Consider the following 23150-nt stretch of genomic DNA (forward strand, 5'->3'; position numbering starts at 1 on the left):
GGCGCCCTGAGTTCTCTAGAGGCCAATTAACCCCTGGGGTCTGTGATTGGACATCCTGCACAGGATGCCAGGTTTACTACAGTAACTGCATCAAGGCTTCATATGGCGATCTAGTGACCGCAGTGCCCCGGGCTTTATGGAGCCTACATTCATTTTAAGGAGCACCCTACACCAGGTGGGCTGCTATAATGAATGACCAGATCAAACCTGGGATGGCACTCAGAGCCCCACTGGTTGTCTAACCAGTTTGTTCCCAACGTAAACTTGGGGTTTATACATCACACCTAGGGTCATCCCGCCTGCCGCAATGTGAACAAACCTGTACAAGTACTCATTGACAAACATACAGGCATCAGTGATGCCACTCATGCACACTTCAACTAGAAACCATTTTCTCCTCTATATATATCTCACTGTCAGGGCTCACTTTGTAGTTGTATGGAATGGTGGATGTCAGCTGGTTGCCATTTCTGTCAAAAGCTGTCACATCACTGATGTAGTAGCTGAGGAGTGCGTTTGTATCGAGATCAGTGGCAGGTACTGTCAACACTTCAGTATTGATGGGAGTTTCTGTAACAAACATAGGTCACACTACAGTATTGATGGCAGTTTCTGTAACAAACATAGGTCACACTACAGTATTGATGGCAGTTTCTGTAACAAACATAGGTCACACTACAGTATTGATGGCAGTTTCTGTAACAAACATAGGTCACACTACAGTATTGATGGGAGTTTCTGTAACAAACATAGGTCACACTACAGTATTGATGGCAGTTTCTGTAACAAACATAGGTCACACTACAGTATTGATGGCAGTTTCTGTAACAAACATAGGTCACACTACAGTATTGATGGGAGTTTCTGTAACAAACATAGGTCACACTACAGTATTGATGGCAGTTTCTGTAACAAACATAGGTCACACTACAGTATTGATGGCAGTTTCTGTAACAAACATAGGTCACACTACAGTATTGATGGCAGTTTCTGTAACAAACATAGGTCACACTACAGCATTGATGGCAGTTTCTGTAACAAACATAGGTCACACTACAGTATTGATGGGAGCTTCTGTAACAAACATAGGTCACACTACAGTATTGATGGCAGTTTCTGTAACAAACATAGGTCACACTACAGTATTGATGGGAGTTTCTGTAACAAACATAGGTCACACTACAGTATTGATGGCAGTTTCTGTAACAAACATAGGTCACACTACAGTATTGATGGCAGTTTCTGTAACAAACATAGGTCACACTACAGTATTGATGGGAGTTTCTGTAACAAACATAGGTCACACTACAGTATTGATGGCAGTTTCTGTAACAAACATAGGTCACACTACAGTATTGATGGCAGTTTCTGTAACAAACATAGGTCACACTACAGTATTGATGGCAGTTTCTGTAACAAACATAGGTCACACTACAGCATTGATGGCAGTTTCTGTAACAAACATAGGTCACACTACAGTATTGATGGGAGTTTCTGTAACAAACATAGGTCACACTACAGTATTGATGGCAGTTTCTGTAACAAACATAGGTCACACTACAGTATTGATGGCAGTTTCTGTAACAAACATAGGTCACACTACAGTATTGATGGCAGTTTCTGTAACAAACATAGGTCACACTACAGCATTGATGGCAGTTTCTGTAACAAACATAGGTCATTCTATATTAATGATGGGAGTTTCTGTAACAAACATAGGTCACACTACAGTATTGATGGCAGTTTCTGTAACAAACATAGGTCACACTACAGTATTGATGGGAGTTTCTGTAACAAACATAGGTCACACTACAGTATTGATGGCAGTTTCTGTAACAAACATAGGTCACACTACAGTATTGATGGCAGTTTCTGTAACAAACATAGGTCACACTACAGCATTGATGGCAGTTTCTGTAACAAACATAGGTCACACTACAGTATTGATGGCAGTTTCTGTAACAAACATAGGTCACACTACAGTATTGATGGGAGTTTCTGTAACAAACATAGGTCACACTACAGTATTGATGGCAGTTTCTGTAACAAACATAGGTCACACTACAGCATTGATGGCAGTTTCTGTAACAAACATAGGTCACACTACAGCATTGATGGCAGTTTCTGTAACAAACATAGGTCACACTACAGCATTGATGGCAGTTTCTGTAACAAACATAGGTCACACTACAGTATTGATGGCAGTTTCTGTAACAAACATAGGTCACACTACAGTATTGATGGGAGTTTCTGTAACAAACATAGGTCACACTACAGCATTGATGGCAGTTTCTGTAACAAACATAGGTCACACTACAGTATTGATGGCAGTTTCTGTAACAAACATAGGTCACACTACAGTATTGATGGCAGTTTCTGTAACAAACATAGGTCACACTACAGCATTGATGGCAGTTTCTGTAACAAACATAGGTCACACTACAGTATTGATGGGAGTTTCTGTAACAAACATAGGTCACACTACAGTATTGATGGGAGTTTCTGTAACAAACATAGGTCACACTACAGTATTGATGGCAGTTTCTGTAACAAACATAGGTCACACTACAGTATTGATGGCAGTTTCTGTAACAAACATAGGTCACACTACAGCATTGATGGCAGTTTCTGTAACAAACATAGGTCACACTACAGCATTGATGGCAGTTTCTGTAACAAACATAGGTCACACTACAGCATTGATGGCAGTTTCTGTAACAAACATAGGTCACACTACAGTATTGATGGGAGTTTCTGTAACAAACATAGGTCACACTACAGCATTGATGGCAGTTTCTGTAACAAACATAGGTCACACTACAGTATTGATGGGAGTTTCTGTAACAAACATAGGTCACACTACAGTATTGATGGCAGTTTCTGTAACAAACATAGGTCACACTACAGTATTGATGGCAGTTTCTGTAACAAACATAGGTCACACTACAGCATTGATGGCAGTTTCTGTAACAAACATAGGTCACACTACAGTATTGATGGCAGTTTCTGTAACAAACATAGGTCACACTACAGTATTGATGGCAGTTTCTGTAACAAACATAGGTCACACTACAGCATTGATGGGAGTTTCTGTAACAAACATAGGTCACACTACAGTATTGATGGCAGTTTCTGTAACAAACATAGGTCACACTACAGTATTGATGGCAGTTTCTGTAACAAACATAGGTCACACTACAGCATTGATGGCAGTTTCTGTAACAAACATAGGTCAACACTACAGTATTGATGGGAGTTTCTGTAACAAACATAGGTCACACTACAGTATTGATGGCAGTTTCTGTAACAAACATAGGTCACACTACAGTATTGATGGCAGTTTCTGTAACAAACATAGGTCACACTACAGTATTGATGGCAGTTTCTGTAACAAACATAGGTCACACTACAGTATTGATGGGAGTTTCTGTAACAAACATAGGTCACACTACAGTATTGATGGCAGTTTCTGTAACAAACATAGGTCACACTACAGTATTGATGGCAGTTTCTGTAACAAACATAGGTCACACTACAGCATTGATGGGAGTTTCTGTAACAAACATAGGTCACACTACAGTATTGATGGCAGTTTCTGTAACAAACATAGGTCACACTACAGTATTGATGGGAGTTTCTGTAACAAACATAGGTCACACTACAGTATTGATGGCAGTTTCTGTAACAAACATAGGTCACACTACAGTATTGATGGGAGTTTCTGTAACAAACATAGGTCACACTACAGTATTGATGGCAGTTTCTGTAACAAACATAGGTCACACTACAGTATTGATGGGAGTTTCTGTAACAAACATAGGTCACACTACAGTATTGATGGCAGTTTCTGTAACAAACATAGGTCACACTACAGCATTGATGGCAGTTTCTGTAACAAACATAGGTCACACTACAGTATTGATGGGAGTTTCTGTAACAAACATAGGTCACACTACAGTATTGATGGCAGTTTCTGTAACAAACATAGGTCACACTACAGCATTGATGGGAGTTTCTGTAACAAACATAGGTCACACTACAGCATTGATGGCAGTTTCTGTAACAAACATAGGTCACACTACAGTATTGATGGGAGTTTCTGTAACAAACATAGGTCACACTACAGCATTGATGGCAGTTTCTGTAACAAACATAGGTCACACTACAGCATTGATGGCAGTTTCTGTAACAAACATAGGTCACACTACAGTATTGATGGCAGTTTCTGTAACAAACATAGGTCACACTACAGTATTGATGGGAGTTTCTGTAACAAACATAGGTCACACTACAGTATTGATGGCAGTTTCTGTAACAAACATAGGTCACACTACAGTATTGATGGCAGTTTCTGTAACAAACATAGGTCACACTACAGTATTGATGGGAGTTTCTGTAACAAACATAGGTCACACTACAGTATTGATGGGAGTTTCTGTAACAAACATAGGTCACACTACAGTATTGATGGCAGTTTCTGTAACAAACATAGGTCACACTACAGCATTGATGGCAGTTTCTGTAACAAACATAGGTCACACTACAGCATTGATGGCAGTTTCTGTAACAAACATAGGTCACACTACAGCATTGATGGCAGTTTCTGTAACAAACATAGGTCACACTACAGCATTGATGGCAGTTTCTGTAACAAACATAGGTCACACTACAGTATTGATGGCAGTTTCTGTAACAAACATAGGTCACACTACAGCATTGATGGCAGTTTCTGTAACAAACATAGGTCACACTACAGTATTGATGGGAGTTTCTGTAACAAACATAGGTCACACTACAGTATTGATGGCAGTTTCTGTAACAAACATAGGTCACACTACAGCATTGATGGCAGTTTCTGTAACAAACATAGGTCACACTACAGTATTGATGGCAGTTTCTGTAACAAACATAGGTCACACTACAGTATTGATGGGAGTTTCTGTAACAAACATAGGTCACACTACAGTATTGATGGCAGTTTCTGTAACAAACATAGGTCACACTACAGTATTGATGGGAGTTTCTGTAACAAACATAGGTCACACTACAGCATTGATGGCAGTTTCTGTAACAAACATAGGTCACACTACAGTATTGATGGGAGTTTCTGTAACAAACATAGGTCACACTACAGTATTGATGGCAGTTTCTGTAACAAACATAGGTCACACAACAGTATTGATGGCAGTTTCTGTAACAAACATAGGTCACACTACAGTATTGATGGGAGTTTCTGTAACAAACATAGGTCACACTACAGTATTGATGGCAGTTTCTGTAACAAACATAGGTCACACTACAGTATTGATGGGAGTTTCTGTAACAAACATAGGTCACACTACAGTATTGATGGCAGTTTCTGTAACAAACATAGGTCACACTACAGTATTGATGGGAGTTTCTGTAACAAACATAGGTCACACTACAGTATTGATGGCAGTTTCTGTAACAAACATAGGTCACACTACAGCATTGATGGCAGTTTCTGTAACAAACATAGGTCACACTACAGTATTGATGGGAGTTTCTGTAACAAACATAGGTCACACTACAGCATTGATGGCAGTTTCTGTAACAAACATAGGTCACACTACAGTATTGATGGCAGTTTCTGTAACAAACATAGGTCACACTACAGTATTGATGGCAGTTTCTGTAACAAACATAGGTCACACTACAGCATTGATGGCAGTTTCTGTAACAAACATAGGTCACACTACAGCATTGATGGGAGTTTCTGTAACAAACATAGGTCACACTACAGCATTGATGGCAGTTTCTGTAACAAACATAGGTCACACTACAGCATTGATGGCAGTTTCTGTAACAAACATAGGTCACACTACAGCATTGATGGCAGTTTCTGTAACAAACATAGGTCACACTACAGTATTGATGGCAGTTTCTGTAACAAACATAGGTCACACTACAGTATTGATGGGAGTTTCTGTAACAAACATAGGTCACACTACAGCATTGATGGCAGTTTCTGTAACAAACATAGGTCACACTACAGTATTGATGGCAGTTTCTGTAACAAACATAGGTCACACTACAGTATTGATGGCAGTTTCTGTAACAAACATAGGTCACACTACAGTATTGATGGCAGTTTCTGTAACAAACATAGGTCACACTACAGTATTGATGGGAGTTTCTGTAACAAACATAGGTCACACTACAGCATTGATGGCAGTTTCTGTAACAAACATAGGTCACACTACAGTATTGATGGCAGTTTCTGTAACAAACATAGGTCACACTACAGTATTGATGGCAGTTTCTGTAACAAACATAGGTCACACTACAGTATTGATGGCAGTTTCTGTAACAAACATAGGTCACACTACAGCATTGATGGCAGTTTCTGTAACAAACATAGGTCAACACTACAGTAGTGGTTTTTAACCTTTTTGGAGGTACCAAACCCCGCCATTTTATAGGTACATTCACCAAATGCTTCTTAAGAGTCCTTTTGTCTGCACTGACAAAATCTGATCATGAACAGAGTTGCCGACCCCAAAAAAATCTTCCGTAAGAAGATCACAGATTTTCCGTAATAATTGACATCTGTCCTTAACTTTCAGTATTTTTTTGCATTTTTAATACAATTTAAAGAAGACTTATTTTATATTATTGAAAAACTTATTAGCGTTATGATGACGTTACGTTACACATGCTAGCTTTTATTTTAAAGAAATTGATTTTTCTAAAAAGCGCTACGAAACTAAGCGTTTGAGGCGACAACGGAAAATCTCAAATAAGAATTGTTCTTGCTATGAGTAGTATGACGTATGCTATAGGCCTACAGTACCGATATTTAAACCAATGTGAACTCAGTGACCCCTTGACAGTGTCAGAAGAAAACGTGAGAGGCCTATGGGTGATGATGTTTAGAATTAGCACATCTCTTGTTGAATTGCTTTTTTTAAATCTTGATTTTATCTAAGTAATATCTAGAACAAAAGGTTATCTAGATGGGCCTAGATCTAGTTGTTTAGTAAAAACTTTTCTTCTCACACATCTCAAACAACATAAATTATGTCTGGCTAGTTTTACCCATAATTCCACTGCAGCTATGTCTCGCCCTTTCCCATCTAGCATTTTACCCACACCCAAATCATTTTTTAAATAAGTATAAACCTACGCTCACATAATTTATTATTTTATTTTTTGAAAGAGTACTCCTAGAGGTAGGTTTAATTTTAATAGAGATATTTTCCTGGCGAGACCAGACGTCCAATGACCAAGCCAAGACCACAGACTATTTGAGGAGTCAATAAAGTTCACAACTTAGCAACGACTACCGCCTAACATGACATTGGTGGGAAGGGATGGGGGAGGGGGATTATTACAGAAGATGCTTGAAACCATCGAGTGGGATAACACAGTTGAAACTGTGACTACATAATTTAAATCTAGTCTAAAACTCAGGCCGGGAACATTAAGTTTTACCACAAGAAAAAAAAAATTCGCCGCTAAGACGATTTTGATCTCTACTGAAGGCAAAAGCATAATCTTTGTGGCATAATCATAATTCTGTAACCTGTGTGTAAAAATCGTAAAATTATGAGCAAAACCGTACAAGTAGGCAGCCCTGCAAGAATCATTTGAGTATGCTGTGTGTCTTGACCTCCGCTGAACCCCAGAAATTGACTCCTTGATCTAACCCAGATTAAGAACCACTGCACTCTAGAATTATCTCCATCATCTGTTGATACATTTTCATCTACCTGATCATCATGTGTTGAGGACTTACTTTCGTCAACCTCACGAGAGTAGATGAGCATCCCAAAAGTTGGGTTTTTGTTGTTGGCATCCAAGATTGTAACAGTAATGGTGGCTGTTGCTGTCTTTTGTGGCACACCCCCATCTGTGGCATAGATCTGTTGAAAGGTAGAGAGATGATCTAATACTGACAAAAGTTAGAGGTGATCTAATACTGACAAAAGTTATAGAGATGATCTAATACTGACAAAAGTTATAGAGATGATCCACCACTGACAAAAGTTATAGAGGTGATCTAATACTGACAAAAGTTATAGAGGTGATCTAATACTGACAAAAGTTATAGAGGTGATCTAATACTGACAAAAGTTATAGAGATGATCTAATATTGACAAAAGTTAAAGAGATGATCTAATATTGACAAAAGTTATAGAGATGATCCAATATTGACAAAAGTTATAGAGGTGATCTAATACTGACAAAAGTTATAGAGGTGATCTAATACTGACAAAAGTTATAGAGGTGATCTAATACTGACAAAAGTTATAGAGATGATCTAATATTGACAAAAGTTAAAGAGATGATCTAATATTGACAAAAGTTAAAGAGATGATCCACCACTGACAAAAGTTATAGAGGTGATCTAATACTGACAAAAGTTATAGAGGTGATCTAATACTGACAAAAGTTATAGAGATGATCTAATACTGACAAAAGTTGAGATGATCCAATATTGACAAAAGTTATAGAGGTGATCTAATACTGACAAAAGTTATAGAGATGATCTAATACTGACAAAAGTTATAGAGGTGATCTAATACTGACAAAAGTTATAGAGGTGATCTAATACTGACAAAAGTTATAGAGGTGATCTAATACTGACAAAAGTTATAGAGATGATCTAATACTGACAAAAGGTATAGAGATGATCTAATACTGACAAAAGTTATAGAGATGATCTAATACTGACAAAAGTTGAGATGATCTAATACTGACAAAAGTTATAGAGGTGATCTAATACTGACAAAAGTTATAGAGATGATCCACCACTGACAAAAGTTATAGAGGTGATCTAATACTGACAAAAGTTATAGAGGTGATCTAATACTGACAAAAGTTATAGAGATGATCCACCACTGACAAAAGTTATAGAGGTGATCTAATACTGACAAAAGTTATAGAGATGATCTAATACTGACAAAAGTTAAAGAGATGATCTAATACTGACAAAAGTTATAGAGGTGATCTAATACTGACAAAAGTTATAGAGATGATCCACCACTGACAAAAGTTAAAGATGTTCTGAAGTAGCCAATACATATGCAGACAACTCAAAAGTTTGCATCAAAGCTTACTATAAGTATGTAGTTGTTCTTGACATTATAGTCAAACGAGTTGTTGGAGTTGACGGTCACAGTGCCTGTTGTCTCGTTGACAAAAAAACTGTCAGACTGCCCAGCACCGATACGGTACGTAATTTTACCAAAGTCTCCACTGTCAGCATCCGTGGCGTTCAGCTTGGCCACCAGAGTACCTGCAATCAATATTCTCTCCATCAAATGTTCACAGGTATCTGCAATCAATATTCTCTCCATCAAATGTTCACAGGTACCTACAATCAATATTCTCTCCATCAAATGTTTACAGGTACCTACAATCAATATTCTCTCCATCAAATGTTCACTGGTACCTACAGTTAACTAGTTGTTACAAATGGCTAAGTAAGCAGATAAATGTTACAGATGGTGGTAAGAAGATATTACCTGCTGGAGCAAGTTCAGACAACTCTTTATTGATGTTGGTGACTTGAAACACTGGGGAGTGATTGTTCTCATCCTGGAGACAAACACAAGGGCAGATAATAACATCTAGATCAAAGGGCAGATAATAACATCTAGACCAAAGGGCAGATAATAACATCTAGACCAAAGGGCAGATAATAACATCTAGATCAAAGGGCAGATAATAACATCTAGACCAAAGGGCAGATAATAACATCTAGACCAATGGTCAGATAATAACATCTAGATCAAAGGGCAGATAATAACATCTAGACCAAAGGGCAGATAATAACATCTAGACCAAAGGGCAGATAATAACATCTAGACCAAAGGGCAGATAATAACATCTAGACCAAAGGGCAGATAATAACATCTAGGCCAAATGGACAAATAAAAATATGTAGGCCAAAGGGCAGATAATGACATCTAGACCAAAGGGCAGATAATAACATCTAGACCAATGGTCAGATAATAACATCTAGATCAAAGGGCAGATAATAACATCTAGACCAATGGTCAGATAATAACATCTAGATCAAAGGGCAGATAATAACATCTAGACCAATGGTCAGATAATAACATCTAGACCAAAGGGCAGATAATAACATCTAGACCAAAGGGCAGATAATAACATCTAGACCAAAGGGCAGATAATAACATCTAGACCAAAGGGCAGATAATAACATCTAGACCAAAGGGCAGATAATAACATCTAGACCAAAGGGCAGATAATAACATCTAGACCAAAGGGCAGATAATAACATCTAGACCAAAGGGCAGATAATAACATCTAGACCAAAGGGCAGATAATAACATCTAGACCAAAGGGCAGATAATAACATCTAGGCCAAATGGACAAATAAAAATATGTAGGCCAAAGGGCAGATAATGACATCTAGACCAAAGGGCAGATAATAACATCTAGACCAATGGTCAGATAATAACATCTAGACCAATGGTCAGATAATAACATCTAGACCAAATATGTAGGCCAAAGGGCATACAACATCTAGGGCACAGGGGAGAATATAAGATCTTGGGCAAGTTGAGGTAACATTGAGGCTAAAGGGGAAATACTAAACAATGGGATAAAATAAGGGTCAATCTGGTTTAGGTGAAGATGCTGTAAAGATTGGACTTTTTGGTTTAGGTGAAGATGCTGTAATGATTGGACTTTTTGGTTTAGGTAAAGATGCTGTAAAGATTGGACTTTTTGGTTTAGGTAAAGATGCTGTAAAGATTGGACTTTTTGTTTTAGGTAAAGATGCTGTAAAGATTGGACTTTTTGTTTTAGGTAAAGAAGCTGTAAAGATTGGACTTTTTGGTTTAGGTGAAGATGCTGTAATGATTGGACTTTTTGGTTTAGGTAAAGATGCTGTAAAGATTGGACTTTTTGGTTTAGGTAAAGATGCTGTAAAGATTGGACTTTTTGTTTTAGGTAAAGAAGCTGTAAAGATTGGACTTTTTGGTTTAGGTAAAGATGCTGTAAAGATTGGACTTTTTGGTGCTGTAGGTTTTGAGTATTTTCCCAAGTCAGTTAAGTAAGAAGGTAAAAAAAGCCTTACAATTATGGAGAGCCTGACTTGATAAGACAATTAGGGAGAGCCTGACAAAATGACTTACAATTATGGAGACCCTGACTTGAGCTGTAGCTTTGAGTGGGGGCTGACCATTGTCAGAGGCTTCAATCACTACGGTGTACCTGCAACATCAACGGTAGGGTAGCAGCTTAGTGGAAAATTCCATCAGTCTAATAGTGTCAAGTCAAATCTAGATCCATTAGTCTAATGGTGTCAAGTCAAATCTAGATCCATCAGTCTAATGGTGTCAAGTCAAATTTAGATCCATCAGTTTGATGGTGTCAAGTCAAATCTAGATCCATCAGCATGATGGTGTCAAGTCGAATCTAGATCCATCAGTCTAATGGTGTCAAGTCAAATCTAGATCCATCAGTCTAATGGTGTCAAGTCAAATCTAGATCCATCAGTTTGATGGTGTCAAGTCAAATCTAGATCCATCAGTCTAATGGTGTCAAGTCAAATCTAGATCCATCAGTTTGATGGTGTCAAGTCAAATCTAGATCCATCAGTCTAATGGTGTCAAGTCAAATCTAGATCCATTAGTCTAATGGTGTCAAGTCAAATCTAGATCCATCAGTCTAATGGTGTCAAGTCAAATCTAGATCCATCAGTCTAATGGTGTCAAGTCAAATCTAGATCCATCAGTCTAATGGTGTCAAGTCAAATCTAGATCCATCAGTCTAATGGTGTCAAGTCAAATCTAGATCCATCAGTCTAATGGTGTCAAGTCAAATCTAGATCCATCAGCGTGATGGTGTCAAGTCAAATCTAGATCCATCAGTCTAATGGTGTCAAGTCAAATCTAGATCCATCAGCGTGATGGTGTCAAGTCAAATCTAGATCCATCAGTCTAATGGTGTCAAGTCAAATCTAGATCCATTAGTCTAATGGTGTCAAGTCAAATCTAGATCCATCAGCGTGATGGTGTCAAGTCAAATCTAGATCCATCAGTCTAATGGTGTCAAGTCAAATCTAGATCCATTAGTCTAATGGTGTCAAGTCAAATCTAGATCCATTAGTCTAATGGTGTCAAGTCAAATCTAGATCCATCAGCGTGATGGTGTCAAGTCAAATCTAGATCCATCAGTCTAATGGTGTCAAGTCAAATCTAGATCCATTAGTCTAATGGTGTCAAGTCAAATCTAGATCCATCAGCGTGATGGTGTCAAGTCAAATCTAGATCCATCAGTCTAATGGTGTCAAGTCAAATCTAGATCCATCAGTCTAATGGTGTCAAGTCAAATCTAGATCCATCAGTCTAATGGTGTCAAGTCAAATTTAGATCCATCAGCCTGATGGTGCCAAGTCAAATCTAGATCCATTAGTCTAATGGTGTCAAGTCAAATCTAGATCCATCAGTCTAATGGTGTCAAGTCAAATCTAGATCCATCAGTCTAATGGTGTCAAGTCAAATCTGATTTAGCCTTACACTCCTGTATGGGAGCCAGTAGAGGTGACTGGAGTATCTTCAAAGGTTAAATTTTTCACTAGAGTTACTTCTCCTGTTAGAGCATTGACAGCAAATGATTGGTTGGGGTCGCCACTCAGGATCCTGTAGGTGATGTTAGTACCTACTTCATTGTCTGAGGCCTGGGAATATCAGAGGGATAATTAGAGAGGTCTGGGGATATCAGAGGGATAATTAGAGAGGTCTGGGGATAACATGACTAATTAGAGAGGTCTGGGGATAACATGACTAATTAGAGAGGTCTGGGAATATCAGAGGGATAATTAGAGAGGTCTGGGGATATCAGAGGGATAATTAGAGAGGTCTGGGGATAACATGACTAATTAGAGAGGTCTGGGGATAACATGACTAATTAGAGAGGTCTGGGGATAATAGGGCTAATTAGAGAGGTCTGGGGATATCAGAGGGATAATTAGAGAGGTCTGGGGTTTACATGACTAATTAGAGAGGTCTGGGGTTAACATAACTAATTAGAGAGGTCTGGGGTTAACATAACTAATTAGAGAGGTCTGGGTTTAACATAACTAATTAGAGAGGTCTGGGTTTAACATGACTAATTAGAGAGGTCTGGGGTTAACATGACTAATTAGAGAGGTCTGGGGATAACATGACTAATTAGAGAGGTCTGGGGATAATAGGGCTAATTAGAGAGCCAATATATGAAAATTAGTGGCAAAAAGAAGCTATTGGTAACACATAAACTACGACAGGGTTTAAAAAAGTAAGGCTATTCTCTGAGACTTACATAAACTACGACAGGGTTTAAAAAAGTAAAGCTATTCTCTGAGACTTACATAAACTACGACAGGGTTTAAAAAAGTAAAGCTATTCTCTGAGACTTACATAAACTACGACAGGGTTTAAAAAAGTAAAGCTATTTTCTGAGACTTACATAAACTACGACAGGGTTTAAAAAAGTAAAGCTATTCTCTGAGACTTACATAAACTACGACAGGGTTTAAAAAAGTAAAGCTATTCTCTGAGACTTACATAAACTACGACAGGGTTTAAAAAAGTAAAGCTACTGAGACTTACATAAACTACGACAGGGTTTAAAAAAGTAAGGCTACTCTCTGAGACTTACATAAACCACGACAGGGTTTAAAAAAGTAAAGCTACTGAGACTTACATAAACTACGACAGGGTTTAAAAAAGTAAAGCTATTCTCTGAGACTTACATAAACCATGACAGGGTTTAAAAAAGTAAAGCTATTCTCTGAGACTTACATAAACCATGACAGGGTTTAAAAAAGTAAAGCTATTCTCTGAGACTTACATAAACCATGACAGGGTTTAAAAAAGTAAGGCTACTAAGACTTACATAAACCACGACAGGGTTTAAAAAAGTAAGGCTACTGAGACTTACATAAACTACAACAGGGTTTAAAAAAGTAAAGCTACTCTCTGTGACTTACATAAACCACGACAGGGTTTAAAAAAGTAAGGCTACTGAGACTTACATAAACTACAACAGGGTTTAAAAAAGTAAGGCTACTCTCTGTGACTGATGTCTGGTAGGATGGTGGGCTGAACACTGGGGCCACATCATTCACATTCAGCACATAAATCACTAGTTGCGTCTAGGAGAGAAATCAGAACATTAGTTCCTCACACATTTGCTACATCAAAACATAAGTTCCTCACACATTTGCTACATCAAAACATTAGTTCTTCACACATTGGCTACATCAGAACATTAGTTCCTCACACATTGGCTACATCAGAACATTAGTTCTTCACACACTGGCTACATCAGAACATTAGTTCCTCACACACTGGCTACATCAGAACATTAGTTCCTCACACATTGGCTACATCAGAACATTAGTTCCTCACACATTGGCTACATCAGAACATTAGTTCTTCACACATTGGCTACATCAGAACATTAGTTCCTCACACACTGGCTACATCAGAACATTAGTTCCTCACACATTGGCTACATCAGAAAAATTAGTTTGCTGTTTGAAAAAGGTGTGCTTTACCTGGCTAGATCAGAACATTAGTTTGCTGTTTGAAAAAGGTGTGCTTTACCTGGCTAGATCAGAACATTAGTTTGCTGTTTGAAAAAGGTGTGCTTTACCTGGCTAGATCAGAACATTAGTTTGCTGTTTGAAAAAGGTGTACTTTACCTGGCTAGATCGAGGGGGTGAGCCGTGGTCTGTGGCTGAGACAAGAAACACGTACTGCGTGTTGGTCTCATAGTCCAGTGCACCCCTCAGGCTGACCACACCAGTTTCATTGTTGATGGAGAACCTAGAGGGAACAAAGGAACTAGAGGGAACAAAGGAACTAGAGGGTACAAAGGAACTAGAGGGAACAAAGGAACTGGAGGGAACAAAGGAACTGGAGGGAACAAAGGAACTAGAGGGAACAAAGGAACTAGAGGAAACAAAGGAACTGGGGGGAACAAAGGAACTGGAGGGAACAAAGGAACTAGAGGGAACAAGGGAACTGGAGGGAACAAAGGAACTGGAGGGAACAAAGGAACTGGAGGGAACAAAGGAACTAGAGGGAACAAAGGAACTAGAGGAAACAAAGGAACTGGGGGGAACAAAGGAACTGGAGGGAACAAAGGAACTAGAGGGAACAAAGGAACTGGAGGGAACAAAGGAACTGGAGGGAACAAAGGAACTGGAGGGAACAAAGGAACTAGAGGGAACAAAGGAACTAGAGGAAACAATGGAACTGGAGGGAACAAAGGAACTGGAGGGAACAAAGGAACTAGAGGGAATAAAGGAAGCTATAGTGCTCACACAGAGAGAACCTAGAGGGAACAAAGGAAGCTATAGTGCTCACACAGAGAGAACCTAGAGGGAACAAAGGAAGCTATAGTGCTCACACAGAGAGAACCTAGAGGGAACAAAGGAAGCTATAGTGCTCACACAGAGAGAACCTAGAAGGAACAAAGGAAGCTATAGTGCTCACACAGAGAGAAGAGGATTTAAGGCTAGGTGCTACACCAAATGCACTTTTTCGTTATTATTCAAGCTAATCCATTGAAACTTTACCCATATAACATATACTGAAAGTTGTTTTTAAAAAAGGTATACAAATCTATTTTACCATATGGTTGCCATGGTAACGGCCGCCATATTGGATTTTTGTTTATGATTTTCAAAATGCTAAGGCTTTATAACCACAAGTGCTAAACACACCAAAATGCACGCATTATATAGGGCGATTTAAACTTATTAAGTTCTATGTTTCACATTTTAAGAAAAGCCAACTATTTTTTCTAAAAAAAATTTCTATCAACCTGATAAAAAACGCTAAAATGTGCACAAATGTAGCTTATTTCTGGCTTTAAAATAAAAATAAAGCAAGTTTTGATAGAAATTGAACATAGAAGTTATGTGTATGTATCTGTGGATTAATAAGGTAAAGTTTCACTAAGATACAAGTAAAACTAACTGAGGAGTAGCAATTTGAAGTGTCAAATTTGTAATTTTGAGAAAAGCGCAAAAGAAGAGTAAAAACTTCAATTTTTAAAAAAACTACCCAATAAATGCTTATAAAATCAGGGTTTTGATTATTGATTTTTATTTACACATTAAACAAGCAAATATATATAGAATTTGCAAATAAATTTAAATATCTACGAGGAATGTTCACAAATGTAATAGCATCAGAAACAAATCCACTGAGAGAATGAGAATGCAATGTGTAGCTCGTTTGTTGATATCAACACTCCGGAAGGAAGCTGTCAAACTAAAAATAGCTAGCTAATCAGAAATATTTTCATTAGCTTGTAAAAATAGGCCAGCCAATAGAATTTTACACTGTTGCGGAAGAATGGTCGAGTGGAAAATTTTCATCTATATATAGTATATAGGTCAAAATTGTCTAAAAAGTGTGTGTCATTCAAATATTTCAAAATAAATAGTTAAATTTCATTGGTCTATATAAATACCATATCGAAGTAGAGAAGACAAAGAGCTTTCTGGTGGTGCATAACAAGTAGTGGTTATTTTTAATTTTCTGTACGTTTTATAGTACCAAACTTTCACAAATTTCTCTGTCTTATTGAAAAGACAGACAAAACATGCACATACACATCACAAGAAAATTATTTTAAAATACAAAACACTATTTTCTAGTAATAACGAATGCATTTTTTTGTTTAGAAATGAATGTATTTTAATAATTAGGTCAAAACTGAAATTCGACATCGGGCTCCCAATACACCGAAATTTTGTACGGCACCTAGCCTTAATGCTGGCTGGTTGGTAGATGCTTAATCAAAGCAGGGCACTAAAGGAGTGGGTGGAGTCTAGTAGTTGAACTAACAAATGTGGGGAGTGGGTGGAGTCTAGTAGTTGAACTAACAAATGTGGGGAGTGGGTGGAGTCTATTAGTTGAACTAACAAATGTGGGGAGTGGGTGGAGTCTATTAGTTGAACTAACAAATGTGGGGAGCGGATAAAATGTGGACAGTGGATAACTAAATAGTGGAAAAGAAATAAAAGAAGACTTACAAGTTACTTGTTGCCCCAGATAGGCTGTATGTGATCAGTTTGTTATCCCCTGAGTCTCTATCTGTAGCCTGACAAAAAAGGTTTCAACACTAGCAATTATACATGCTTTAGCACTAACAATTATACAGGTTTTAGCACTGACAATTATACAGGTTTTAGCACTGACAATTATACAGGTTTTAGTACTGACAATTATACAGGTTTTAGCACTAACAATTACACAGCTTTTAGCACTGACAATTACACAGGTTTTAGCACTGACAATTACACAGGTTTTAGCACTGACAATTACACAGGTTTTAGCACTGACAATTACACAGGTTTTAGCACTGACAATTATACAGGTTTTAGCACTGACAATTATACAGGTTTTAGCACTGACAATTATACAGGTTTTAGTACTGACAATTATACAGGTTTTAGTACTGACAATTATACAGGTTTTAGCACTGACAATTATACAGGTTTTAGTACTGACAATTATACAGGCTTTAGCACTAACAATTATACAGGCTTTAGCACTGACAATTACACAGGTTTTAGCACTGACAATTATACAGGTTTTAGTACTGACAATTACACAGGTTTTAGCACTGATAACTAAGCAGGTTCCAGCACTAGGAACCAAATAGTTTTAGCTTTGCTACCTTAATCAAACACTGATTTAATGGAGCACAATGTAAAAGGAAAAAACTGAAAGACTTACAGTGATGGCAGGAAACTGGTATGATGAAACATTTTCACTGACATTTAAGGTGTAGAGCCCCTCCTTGAAGACAGGTGAGTTGTCATTGACGTCAGTCACATGTAGGCTGATGGTGGTGGAGCCAGAGTAACGTTCAGGTGTGTTGGTCTCACGGGCCACAAGCTAAATAAATCAAGGTCACATGGGCCACAAGCTAAATAAATCAAGTTCACATGGGCCACAAGCTAAATAAATCAAGTTCACATGGGCCACAAGCTAAATAAATCAAGTTCACATGGGCCACAAGCTAAATAAATCAAGGTCATATGGGCCACAAGCTAAATAAATCAAGTTCACATGGGCCACAAGCTAAATAAATCAAGGTCACATGGGCCACAAGCTAAATAAATCAAGGTCACATGGGCCACAAGCTAAATAAATAAAGGTCACATGGGCCACAAGCTAAATAAATCAAGTTCACATGGGCCACAAGCTAAATAAATCAAGTTCACATGGGCCACAAGCTAAATAAATCAAGTTCACATGGGCCACAAGCTAATAAATCAAGGTCACACGGGCCACAAGCTAAATAAATCAAGGTCACATGGGCCACAAGCTAAATAAATCAAGTTCACATGGGCCACAAGCTAAATAAATCAAGGTCACATGGGCCACAAGCTAAATAAATCAAGTTCACATGGGTCACAAGCTAAATAAATCAAGGTCACACGGGCCACAAGCTAAATAAATCAAGTTCACATGGGCCACAAGCTAAATAAATCAAGTTTACATTGACAAGGACCACAAGCTAAATAAATCAAGGTCACATGGACCACAAGCTAAATAAATCAAGGTCACATGGACCACAAGCTAAATAAATCAAGGTCACATGGGCCACAAGCTAAATAAATCAAGTTCACATTGACAAGGACCACAAGCTAAATAAATCAAGGTCACATGGGTCACAAGCTAAATAAATCAAGGTCACATGGGCCACACGCTAAATAAATCAAGTTCACATGGGCCACAAGCTAAATAAATCAAGGTCACATGGGCCACAAGCTAAATAAATCAAGGTCACATGGGCCACAAGCTAAATAAATAAAGGTCACATGGGCCACAAGCTAAATAAATCAAGTTCACATGGGCCACAAGCTAAATAAATCAAGTTCACATGGGCCACAAGCTAAATAAATCAAGTTCACATGGGCCACAAGCTAAATAAATCAAGGTCACACGGGCCACAAGCTAAATAAATCAAGGTCACATGGGCCACAAGCTAAATAAATCAAGGTCACATGGGCCACAAGCTAAATAAATCAAGTTCACATGGGCCACAAGCTAAATAAATCAAGTTTACATTGACAAGGACCACAAGCTAAATAAATCAAGGTCACATGGACCACAAGCTAAATAAATCAAGGTCACATGGAGCACAAGCTAAATAAATCAAGGTCACATGGGCCACAAGCTAAATAAATCAAGTTCACATTGACAAGGACCACAAGCTAAATAAATCAAGGTCACATGGGTCACAAGCTAAATAAATCAAGGTCACATGGGCCACACGCTAAATAAATCAAGGTCACATGGGCCACAAGCTAAATAAATCAAGGTCACATGGGCCACAAGCTAAATAAATCAAGTACACATGGGCCACAAGCTAAATAAATCAAGGTCACATGGGCCACAAGCTAAATAAATCAAGTTCACATGGGCCACAAGCTAAATAAATCAAGGTCACATGGGCCACAAGCTAAATAAATCAAGTTCCCATGGGTCACAAGCTAAATAAATCAAGGTCACATGGGCCACAAGCTAAATAAATCAAGGTCACATGGGCCACAAGCTAAATAAATCAAGGTCACATGGGCCACAAGCTAAATAAATCAAGGTCACATGGGCCACAAGCTAAATAAATCAAGGTCACACGGGCCACAAGCTAAATAAATCAAGGTCACATGGGCCACAAGCTAAATAAATCAAGTTCACATGGGCCACAAGCTAAATAAATCAAGTTTACATTGACAAGGACCACAAGCTAAATAAATCAAGGTCACATGGACCACAAGCTAAATAAATCAAGGTCACATGGACTACAAGCTAAATAAATCAAGGTCACATGGGCCACAAGCTAAATAAATCAAGTTCACATTGACAAGGACCACAAGCTAAATAAATCAAGGTCACATGGGTCACAAGCTAAATAAATCAAGGTCACATGGGCCACACGCTAAATAAATCAAGGTCACATGGGCCACAAGCTAAATAAATCAAGGTCACATGGGCCACAAGCTAAATAAATCAAGTTCACATGGGCCACAAGCTAAATAAATCAAGGTCACATGGGCCACAAGCTAAATAAATCAAGTTCACATGGGTCACAAGCTAAATAAATCAAGGTCACACGGGCCACAAGCTAAATAAATCAAGTTCACATGGGCCACAAGCTAAATAAATCAAGTTTACATTGACAAGGACCACAAGCTAAATAAATCAAGGTCACATGGACCACAAGCTAAATAAATCAAGGTCACATGGACCACAAGCTAAATAAATCAAGTTCACATTGACAAGGACCACAAGCTAAATAAATCAAGGTCACATGGGTCACAAGCTAAATAAATCAAGGTCACATGGGCCACACGCTAAATAAATCAAGGTCACATGGGCCACAAGCTAAATAAATCAAGGTCACATGGGCCACAAGCTAAATAAATCAAGTACACATGGGCCACAAGCTAAATAAATCAAGGTCACATGGGCCACAAGCTAAATAAATCAAGTTCACATGGGCCACAAGCTAAATAAATCAAGGTCACATGGGCCACAAGCTAAATAAATCAAGTTCCCATGGGTCACAAGCTAAATAAATCAAGGTCACATGGGCCACAAGCTAAATAAATCAAGGTCACATGGGCCACAAGCTAAATAAATCAAGGTCACATGGGCCACAAGCTAAATAAATCAAGGTCACATGGGCCACAAGCTAAATAAATCAAGGTCACATGGGCCACAAGCTAAATAAATCAAGTTCCCATGGGTCACAAGCTAAATAAATCAAGGTCACATGGGCCACAAGCTAAATAAATCAAGGTCACATGGGCCACAAGCTAAATAAATCAAGGTCACATGGGCCACAAGCTAAATAAATCAAGGTCACATGGGCCACAAGCTAAATAAATCAAGTTCACACGGGCCACAAGCTAAATAAATCAAGGTCACATGGGCCACAAGCTAAATAAATCAAGTTCACATGGGCCACAAGCTAAATAAATCAAGTTTACATTGACAAGGACCACAAGCTAAATAAATCAAGGTCACATGGACCACAAGCTAAATAAATCAAGGTCACATGGACTACAAGCTAAATAAATCAAGGTCACATGGGCCACAAGCTAAATAAATCAAGTTCACATTGACAAGGACCACAAGCTAAATAAATCAAGGTCACATGGGTCACAAGCTAAATAAATCAAGTTCACATGGGCCACAAGCTAAATAAATCAAGTTTACATTGACAAGGACCACAAGCTAAATAAATCAAGGTCACATGGACCACAAGCTAAATAAATCAAGGTCACATGGAGCACAAGCTAAATAAATCAAGGTCACATGGGCCACAAGCTAAATAAATCAAGTTCACATTGACAAGGACCACAAGCTAAATAAATCAAGGTCACATGGGTCACAAGCTAAATAAATCAAGGTCACATGGGCCACACGCTAAATAAATCAAGGTCACATGGGCCACAAGCTAAATAAATCAAGGTCACATGGGCCACAAGCTAAATAAATCAAGTACACATGGGCCACAAGCTAAATAAATCAAGGTCACATGGGCCACAAGCTAAATAAATCAAGTTCACATGGGCCACAAGCTAAATAAATCAAGGTCACATGGGCCACAAGCTAAATAAATCAAGTTCCCATGGGTCACAAGCTAAATAAATCAAGGTCACATGGGCCACAAGCTAAATAAATCAAGGTCACATGGGCCACAAGCTAAATAAATCAAGGTCACATGGGCCACAAGCTAAATAAATCAAGGTCACATGGGCCACAAGCTAAATAAATCAAGGTCACACGGGCCACAAGCTAAATAAATCAAGGTCACATGGGCCACAAGCTAAATAAATCAAGTTCACATGGGCCACAAGCTAAATAAATCAAGTTTACATTGACAAGGACCACAAGCTAAATAAATCAAGGTCACATGGACCACAAGCTAAATAAATCAAGGTCACATGGACTACAAGCTAAATAAATCAAGGTCACATGGGCCACAAGCTAAATAAATCAAGTTCACATTGACAAGGACCACAAGCTAAATAAATCAAGGTCACATGGGTCACAAGCTAAATAAATCAAGGTCACATGGGCCACACGCTAAATAAATCAAGGTCACATGGGCCACAAGCTAAATAAATCAAGGTCACATGGGCCACAAGCTAAATAAATCAAGTACACATGGGCCACAAGCTAAATAAATCAAGGTCACATGGGCCACAAGCTAAATAAATCAAGTTCACATGGGCCACAAGCTAAATAAATCAAGTTCACATGGGCCACAAGCTAAATAAATCAAGTTCCCATGGGTCACAAGCTAAATAAATCAAGGTCACATGGGCCACAAGCTAAATAAATCAAGGTCACATGGGCCACAAGCTAAATAAATCAAGGTCACATGGGCCACAAGCTAAATAAATCAAGGTCACATGGGCCACAAGCTAAATAAATCAAGGTCACACGGGCCACAAGCTAAATAAATAAAGGTCACATGGGCCACAAGCTAAATAAATCAAGTTCACATGGGCCACAAGCTAAATAAATCAAGGTCACATGGGCCACAAGCTAAAAAAAAATTGATAAAAAAACGTTTTAATAACAAGCTTTTATGTAATAATGCACTAAAAAGTAGAAAATAAATTATAGACTACTATTTAAATAACTATAAAGAAAAGCATGGGTCACTTTAGTATCTATTGGATACCTTTACTAATGTTAAGGAAGACACCCATGCTTTTCTTTATAGTTATTTAAATAGTAGTCTATAATTTATTTTCTACTTATTATTGCATTATTACATAAAAGCTTGTTATTAAAACGTTTTTTATCAATTTTTTTCAGTACTTTACATGTTTTATTTACAATAGAGTTACATGACTAAAAACATTGCGCCTCTACTGAACGTGATGGCGCAGCCATTGAACGTGATGGCGCAGCTATTGAAGGTGATGACGCGTGTGGTGTGGTTGGATAGACATGCCTACTAATTCGGTCCAAATTTTAATTAATTCATAAAAAATTAATTAGGCATCCAATTAAGTCAAATTTAATTTCAGATTGCATTGTCTTCATGTCTTGACCCACGTGCCAAGTGTGAATCGTATCGGTCAAGTAGAACTGTCAGAATTTTCACTCTGGCGT

The 23150-nt window shown here is 38.2% G+C and overlaps 1 protein-coding gene across 1 annotated transcript in view; it reads right to left on the reverse strand.

Moving 5' to 3' along the window:
- The window catches only part of LOC131951746 (cadherin-23), a 73967-nt gene that overhangs the window by 26793 nt on the left and 24024 nt on the right, over positions 1 to 23150 (reverse strand). The window contains exons 17-27 of the mRNA XM_059314129.1: positions 17742 to 17903; positions 17036 to 17103; positions 14690 to 14813; positions 14018 to 14137; positions 12519 to 12679; positions 11133 to 11211; positions 9492 to 9564; positions 9084 to 9262; positions 7760 to 7886; positions 3240 to 3259; positions 428 to 574 (exon numbers count right to left, since the gene is read on the reverse strand). Coding sequence (XP_059170112.1) covers positions 428 to 574; positions 3240 to 3259; positions 7760 to 7886; positions 9084 to 9262; positions 9492 to 9564; positions 11133 to 11211; positions 12519 to 12679; positions 14018 to 14137; positions 14690 to 14813; positions 17036 to 17103; positions 17742 to 17903 — 1260 coding nt within the window. The remainder of the gene's footprint in view (positions 1 to 427; positions 575 to 3239; positions 3260 to 7759; positions 7887 to 9083; positions 9263 to 9491; positions 9565 to 11132; positions 11212 to 12518; positions 12680 to 14017; positions 14138 to 14689; positions 14814 to 17035; positions 17104 to 17741; positions 17904 to 23150) is intronic.

Source organism: Physella acuta, unplaced genomic scaffold (genome assembly GCF_028476545.2).
Source record: "Physella acuta isolate Inbredline_101_S28 unplaced genomic scaffold, ASM2847654v3 ptg000824l, whole genome shotgun sequence".
NCBI classification, from domain to species: domain Eukaryota; kingdom Metazoa; phylum Mollusca; class Gastropoda; family Physidae; genus Physella; species Physella acuta.